Source organism: Plectrocnemia conspersa, unplaced genomic scaffold, assembly GCF_051122295.1.
Source record: "Plectrocnemia conspersa isolate PC_06_02 unplaced genomic scaffold, ASM5112229v1 ptg000007l, whole genome shotgun sequence".
In the NCBI taxonomy this organism is placed as follows: domain Eukaryota; kingdom Metazoa; phylum Arthropoda; class Insecta; order Trichoptera; family Polycentropodidae; genus Plectrocnemia; species Plectrocnemia conspersa.
The window spans coordinates 7,265,779-7,274,337 of record NW_028277171.1 but is presented as its reverse complement, the minus strand read 5'-3'; the positions used below and the strand labels follow the sequence as shown (position 1 = coordinate 7,274,337).

The 8,559-nt window shown below is 24.0% G+C and overlaps 1 protein-coding gene across 2 annotated transcripts in view; it reads right to left on the bottom strand.

The window, feature by feature from the left end:
- Positions 1 to 5,191: 5,191 nt before the first annotated feature.
- The window catches only part of Pgant9 (polypeptide N-acetylgalactosaminyltransferase 9), a 205,282-nt gene continuing 201,914 nt past the window's right edge, over positions 5,192 to 8,559 (bottom strand). The window contains exons 12-14 of one of the 2 annotated variants that reach the window (XM_088188850.1): positions 7,549 to 7,653; positions 6,868 to 6,996; positions 5,192 to 5,789 (exon numbers count right to left, since the gene is read on the bottom strand). In XM_088188850.1, coding sequence (XP_088044976.1) covers positions 5,649 to 5,789; positions 6,868 to 6,996; positions 7,549 to 7,653 — 375 coding nt within the window. In that variant the 3' untranslated portion in view covers positions 5,192 to 5,648. The remainder of the gene's footprint in view (positions 5,790 to 6,867; positions 6,997 to 7,548; positions 7,654 to 8,559) is intronic. The other variant, XM_088188849.1, reaches the window with a different exon arrangement.

The window sequence follows — 8,559 nt, the reverse complement described above, 5'->3', positions numbered from 1 at the left end:
GCCGTATTTGGCTAGTTTGCAAACCTCTAGTATAGTATATCGATTTTTCGGCACTAATGGAAAAATATATATGAACAATTTTAAAATTAAAATATCTGAATTTATTAATATGGAGCTTAAAGTATAAGTTTTTTTAAATTGTATCACATAGCCTTATGTTGCAATGGAGTGAAGGACTCATTACTCATTTATAAAAATGTATTGTATTTTATAGGCTAATAAGAGGTATATGTGTAATCATATATAATATTTTAATGTTTATAAAATGCAAAAGATGGGGTAAAAATATTAAAAATATTAAAAATACCATTAGCTTCGATTAGATTATATCAATCTTTTAAAAATAAATAAATAAGGTTTTAGTTTCTCTGTATTTTGCTTATTATGTAAAAAAAATAGGGTTACTGTTTTTTAGTTATATATAAAATACAATAGAAGTATTTTATATAATTAAATAGACAAATCATACGATAAAGCAAACAAGTTTTTCAGTTTTTTTATTCCTTAATTGTAACCATCAACCTTTTTTTTTATTGTAGTGTATTTAAATAGCGTAAATATAAAAAATATAATGGCTAAAAGAAAGTTTTTCACTTAAAAGTGTGTATTTATTTAAATTTAATCATCTTATATTATTGAAAGCTTTATAAAAAATACGATAAATCATACCTTAATCATCTTATTTTGTCTCCCTCGCAAAATTGGTTTAATTAGTTAAAAAGTTTATGCCATGAAGTTTATTTTTGGTTTGGTGATTTTATATTATTATAGATATGTTGATATTGTAACTCTAACATCACTATGAGTAGTCAGGCAAAAGCTGAAAAACAAGACAGAAAAGCAAAATAAATTCATAAAAAAAATATTCTTAAATTTCATATACAATAGAAGCTTTGTGAAAAAGCAATATAATAATTGCATGGTCGCTTACGTAGGGCTATAAAATCAACTTTTGCATAAGAGATTATTTTGGAGGTGTAGTTAGACCCTAATGCGATTGCCTCTCAATTAGTCTCGCCTCCTATTCTTCCAAGCTTCTTTCAAGGACCATTATGATAAAGTTTATGCCATGAAGTTTACTTTTGGTTTAGAGATTTTCTATTTCTCTAAATTTGTTGATATTATAGCTCTAACATTATTATAAATAGTCAAAATAAAGCTGAAAAACAAATCAGAAAAGCAAAATAAATTTATTAAAAAAATTATTCCTAAATTTTATATATACAATAGAAGCTTTCTGAAAAAGTAATTTAATTATTGCATGGTCGCTTACGTAGGGCTATTAAATCAACTTTTACAGCGGAGATGATTTTGAAGGTGGAGTTAGCCCTAATGCAATTGCCTCTCAATTAGTCTCGCCTCCTATTCATCCAAGCTTCTTTCAAGTACCATTATGAACAAGTTTATTCCATGAAGTTTACTTTTGGATTAGAGATTTTGTTTTTCTCTAGATTTGTTTATATTGCAGATCGAACATCACCATAAATAGTCAGACAAAAGCTGAAAAACAAGGCAGAAAAGCAAAATAAATTTATTAAAAAAAATATTCTTAAATTTTAAATACAATAGAAGCTTTGTGTAAAGACTGTAAACTGAAACAGTAATTAATATCTTTTTGTCACTAGGATAAATAAATTTATTTAAATTTAAAATATTATTACTATTAAATTTAAAATAATATTAAAATATAATAATATAAACAAATCTGTCGGTATTTTTTTAACAAATAATCGATTCTTAAATATTACTTGAATATTTTCTTATTGCATTTGATAGATTATTACAAATAATAATATATTAAATTTATTAGGAACAAAATTGATCTTCATATTATTAAAATTTAAAATTTAAGCACAAAGTAATAAATCAAATTTTCTATTTAAAAAAGTGATACCGAAAATGATTTATTTTTGATAGTAAGTCTATATTAATATAAATATAAATAATACTACGATTATAGTTAAAGTTTACATATATTCGTATTTTTACACTATTCGAATACTATTGTGAAGTTATGAAGAATTAAAAAAATCTGTTTGAATAACTTATATTATATTATACAAATTTATACTTGCATATTTTTTTGTGTAGTATAAAGACTGCTTATTTTCTTTTAAAAATAATATAGCAATGCAGGTTTTAAACTTTAAATTGGTACAAAGTAATATCTGCTGTCGAAAAAACTCATTTAATGCATATTAATATGAATTTTATTGTCAACAATCTGTTGCAGCTATTACAACTCAGTGTGCTCAAAAAAATATTACTATAATATTATAAATTACTTTAGACAGACTTAAAATTAAACATTATTTGTAATTGTAATTTTGTGCTTTAAAATAGATAAAAAATAATACTAACCATTGAGAAAGTCCACAGCTGTATAATATACACTTATATATGTTTTTCTATGAAATTAATTTTTTCTCGGCTTTTAGTTGTTAATCTATGGCTGTTATATATTATAAAAACATAAGAAGTTAAATTAATAATATAAACATAAGAAAAAAATAAATAATTAAAAATATAAACAAAAGAAAAAACAGAAAAGACAATTGATATATACTCCAGTGGAACATAATAATATTTTAAAATAACAATATTCAATTCGAAAGAAAAAAGTTCAAATATTTTACTACAAATATGAACTAATAATTTACAAATAGAAAAGTTAAAAAAGGATACAATATTCAGATTAAAACTCTAGTTTAATGCTGTTGTCAATTTTACTATTTCAACGCGTCGTAAATTACACTCGATTTTTTCACAAAAAAGATTTAATTATGAATTATTTATGCACTGATTCCAAAATGTTTTTTTGTAGCTATGGAAAGAGACCAACCACAATTAATTTCAATAGGATTTAGTTATTAAAATAAAAAAATAAGATTTTATGTGAATTCAACATAATACTTTATTTCCACAATTTACTCCATTATTATGATATATAATACAACTTGATAGTATTTACACAGATTTCATTAAAAACATATTCAATAATAAGGCACATATTTCAATATTCATATACCTACACACGTAACTAGTCGATCTAAATATACACCAGGGCGATTATGTATTTTTTTTATTATATAATAACTTCCTTGAATGGGGGTTTCTTTAGCCATATTTGATCTAAATTCGTCTTAAAGGTTACTCAGTATACTGAAACATTAATGTGACAATGAGAAGCAGTAGTCTATATTTATGTCAACCTTCAAATTTGTCCAAAGTTATCCCCATAAGGCCAAAGTTGCTCCACATTATGGTATATAATATAATTTTTAATGAATTTTCTAAAAATCGTTCAAACATTCAACATCGAGTTTTGATTATGTATATATATATTAGATATAAAATGGATATGGATTCGTTAAATATGTTAATTTTAAACATTTTTTTAAATTCAATTAAATTGTACAAAATTAAAAAAGAGAGCATAGTACAGATATTTTTTCTATAGATCCTAAAATGCGAAAAGATATATTAAAAAATGCCCTATGATAAAAAAATATAACAAATTTTACTAATAAAATATACTATATAATATACACAATATTTTTTAGTTGAATAAATAAGTAACCAGCCATTTATAAAAATCATATTATAACCAAAAAAGTCATTACTTTTATCGTATCCATTTATACGGCAAGAATAATTTATTTGTAACTTTCGACAATCACCTTGGTTAAGAGGTTGAGCAGTATTGCACAAAATAAAAAATTCTATATACTATCGATATATTGTAACGAGTTACAGTTCTCTATACAAAACATTTCTTACAAATACAAAACATTTTATATAGATCAGGAATGTATTTTTATTGAGCAACGCCTAATAAAAATTAGGCTAGGCTTATACAAAATAAAATTCAATAAACATTGCAAACGCAATTTAAAGTATAAATAGTAAATATGCAATTGCATTAACATATTATTGGTATAAACTATTATAAAAATGCACAAAAATTGCTAGCGATAAATATATATAAACAGATAGTAGATATGTTTTACAATCTTGAAGTTTGGTTCAAATAATATTGCAATTTAGACTAGACATATTTTTCGTGAATTATAAAAATGGAATAATAAAAAACATCAATGTATAATATGCAAAATAACTTCATCGATTAATTATAAATTTATTGTCAAATTTTTCAATAATACTATATATATATATTTATAAATTCTAAGAAGCTACTTCACATTCATCAACTAGCAATATTAAATTAATTCACATAAAAATACATCACACGGAAGATATATATTATATATTGTATAATGTATATTTACAATAAATTTATAAAATATAAATTAATCAAAAGTAAACACAAATATTTAAATCGTTACAAAATAATATGTACAATGTACTTAATTAACCTCATGGTAATGTAGAACGATATACTCAAATGAGTTTAAATATGGAATGTACTATTGTAGATTATGTTGATTTTTTTAAAAATACTACTACAACAATTTATACTCTTAAAACAAAGATTCAGAGTAATTGGTTTGCCGCACAAAAGCCATGTTTCACATTGCTGAATATATTCTTAAATTTATCTTTTAACAAAAATAACATCACATGTAATAGTCCCAGTTATGATTTTTTTGTACCTAAATAATATTATTTACATAGAACTGATATGTTATCATACTAAAAACTTTTGAGAACTATTAAAATATAAAATAAAATGAAGGAACTTGAAATAATAAGTTAAATTAAATAAATCATACAAAAACACCACTTAATGTACAGATTGCAATACCGGAGCAAATTTATAATATTTCATATTATATTTGCAAAACACTGGCATATTAGTATATAATCACAAAAATCTGTTCTATTATTTATATAATAGATAAAGTTACAGAGAATCCTTTATAAATAATTAAAAATTAATTACCAAAATATGGTATTAAATTTAACTTTATACCAGTATTGCATTCTATTATATATGTCTATTGAAAAGAGTCAATTTATTTAATTAGAGCTTAATCAATGTTAAGCTTGCGTCTTTGAGGGATGTATTTAATTATGTTACATTAAAGACTTTTACGATTATTAGAAAAAGATTTATTACAATATTCTTTAATAAGATATGGATGGATATGCATTATGGAACAATATTTAGGCTTGTACGTAGACATAAAAATATATATATATAATATATCCACACATTGAGATTGTACAATTTTTCTAACAATTAAAAAATGATCAATTTCGTTGAAGTAAAGTCGTAAAAAATATAACTAAATTGCAATTCAACATTTGCTTTTGTAATATTTTCTACATACATAACAATACGCTATTTGTCTATTGATGGATATGTTTAATTAAAACATAGTCGATATGAAACATTGATAAAGTTTAACACCGTAAATAAATTTTATAAAATTGTCCTTGGTAAAATTTATTAATTATAGTCTTTCACTTGGCGACGATATTCAATATTCGATTAAAATAGATCACAAACAATATTTTACATATTTTAAACTTTATATATATACACATACACAAAAATAGTTTATATCGATTAGAAATATTTAGCACTCGGATGAATGGATCAACGTAAACTACTGTTCAGTTTACCATAAAAAATACTCTAGGATATCTCCGCTGGAGTGTATTTGATTATCAGACTTTGAATACTACAACTTGGAAGGATCGTAATTTTCGAGCTGCCAATATTGTCGCTTTTCGGAAACGTCACACTCCTCCATGACTAATTTATCTTTGGACGTGTTGATCGCCAAACACTTTTCACTGCTACCGTGCTTCAGGAGTTTGGTCTGAAAGATAAAAATATTTATTAGAAATATATTTTATATGCATTTTTTAAAGGATATGACAACTAAACTCAATCAGACTTAAATAACTCATTAAATTAAAATAAGAAGGACATTTGATTATCTCATTAATATTATAAGATGCATATTGTCTGAATATATGTATCAAAACACTTTGAGTACTTCAATACGAACATTAATATTTTTAGGATTTTATTTTTTACATTGGGGTTGTAGTATTTTTTAAATCATATATATTTTGGTAATAAAGATAAGATAACTTGATTTTTATCTTGAATAAAATGCTGATTTTATTATTTTATTAATTATTTTTAACATTATTGTTACCTTTTAGGATGCCATAGATTTTTTACAAAATTAGTATTTTGTAATACTTTTATTTTGATAAGAAACTGACAAATTATATTTAATAGTATTTAAATTTATTTTGTGATTTGTTATGATAAAAAGTTTTATGTATAAAAATCATATCAATAAAAAAAATATAATTTTGTAAAAATACTAATATTTTTTTGCTTAATTAAATTAAATATGTACGAAGCATCATATTAAATAATAAATAGTTATAAACATAAATGCAAGTGAAACAGTACTTAGTGTTATAATTTCTTAGTTCATTACATTTTTAGTTATTTTAACATAGCGTTAAAATAACTTGAGTTATTAGTTTATGCAATTATCTAACAAATAAAAAAATTCAATATCAATTACTTTTTAAATATCATTAAAAATAAAATAAATTGGTTTAAATCTAGTATTAAATGCATACTTCAAATCTGTAAATAAATTCTTAATTCTTATGATCTCGTCTATTTTTACTTTGCCAAAACTAGCAAAAATGGCAAATTTGATATATATTACAAAACAAAGTATACACTCTAAATTAAGTGTTAGGCTTTAGATTATAAGTATGATTTTCTTAGGTGGAAAAATAAAATTATCAATACAAATAATTTTTTTTTTATTTATTTAATTTGTATTTTTATACGATGTATGAATTTAAGGTATAGTTAATTTTTGTCAAAGTTATGTATGGTGTTATTTTTTTAATTATACTTACATCAGAATCGTAGTTCCAAAGCTGGTTACCCTGAGAACCATGGCATGGATACAAAATGACGTCTTGTCCGGAGTAATCCAAACAAGTTTCGTCCCTTCGAACCTCACCCGTTTTAGAATACATCCAGTACTGTAATAATATTATAGGCATATTAATTTTTATTTTGTAAATCACATATAAATACACTAATTAATAATATTATCTAACATTGCATAAACGATTCGTATTTATACTATAATATTACATTATAGTATAAATACGAAGTAACTATAAACTTAATCTATGTAATCAAAAATATGTAGATTAACTAAATTGAAGAATTTAAAATCAAATTATATTTATGCAATATATTTAAGAGATTATTATGTTATTTTTTATATGTATATTTATGCAATTGTTAGTTATTATTATTAATTATTAAAAAACGATACTGACCTGTGGATTAGCTATGATACTTAATGTTTATATAAATATATAAAAAGCTATTTATCAAAAAAAATATAATAATATGATATCATGCTTTAATTATGAGTGAAATAATGACAGAAATATTAGTCACATATCTATGCGATTTTAAAAAATATTATAAATAAAAATATACGTAAAACTACCGTCACCGTTGTAGCATGATTCATATATTTTTGCTCCAACACCTTAATTTAATTAAACTCGACCCCTCACCTGATTGCCACCTTGTCTGTGGCAAGGCCAAAGACCAGCAGGTTTGTGAACATCTTCGGGCTTACAAGGCGAATCCAAACATTGGTCAGACCATATATTGGAGATCTGGCAAAGGTGAACGAAGCGCGTGCAAATATGAAGAAAAAACAAATAGAAACAAAACTTGTGATTACAAAAACGAAAGCATGCGTGATAACATTAAAACAAACAACAACACAAAAATGCATATATGAACACTTTGTAAGTTGAAATTGTGGGTGATGTTAAGTGCGGAAAATCAAACCATAACTCATGGATAAATTTGTAATTTCGAAACACGAGTATTTGTCTCTTAAAGACACTTGATGTTTTTCGGTGTTAAGAACGCCACGTTTCAGATCATAGACAACATTTCTTACATAAAGTTTTTTTGAGCTCTAATGCTCAGTTAATATACAAATTTAGCAAAATTAAAACACTGGCAATTACCCGTGACGTGATGGAGTTTAACATACCTCAGCAGGTCATAGCAACATTGTGCTTGCAAACCTATTTAAATGGCCTTATCAATTCACTAGGTTTTGTTCAGTGATCTGTTTTACTGTGCAAAATGAGAAACAGCTGGTGCATTTCATTGCAAACTTGTTTCTATTGATGGCAATGAAGATATGAACAATCAAAATTTAACAAAATTATTGTCGTGCATTTACAATAGAAAGAAGTGATTCTTAACTTTATTTATATGATATATAACTGTTTTTCAAGAAACAGTTATCGAAAATTATTTAAGACAAAAAAGAGTAAGTGGTTAGTGAATATGTTGAAAAATAAATATAACGGCGTTTTAAAAGTATGATAATATACGAAAGATCTAGGTCGATGCTCTGAACTATTTAAGAACAACTGCGTTGTAATAATTAAAATGTATTCATATATGCAATAGTAGAAAGTTATTTAAATGTAAGACCTGAAATAAGGCACACAAAACAATAGATAATAAGGAAACAACAATAGAACAAAAATCAAATTAAG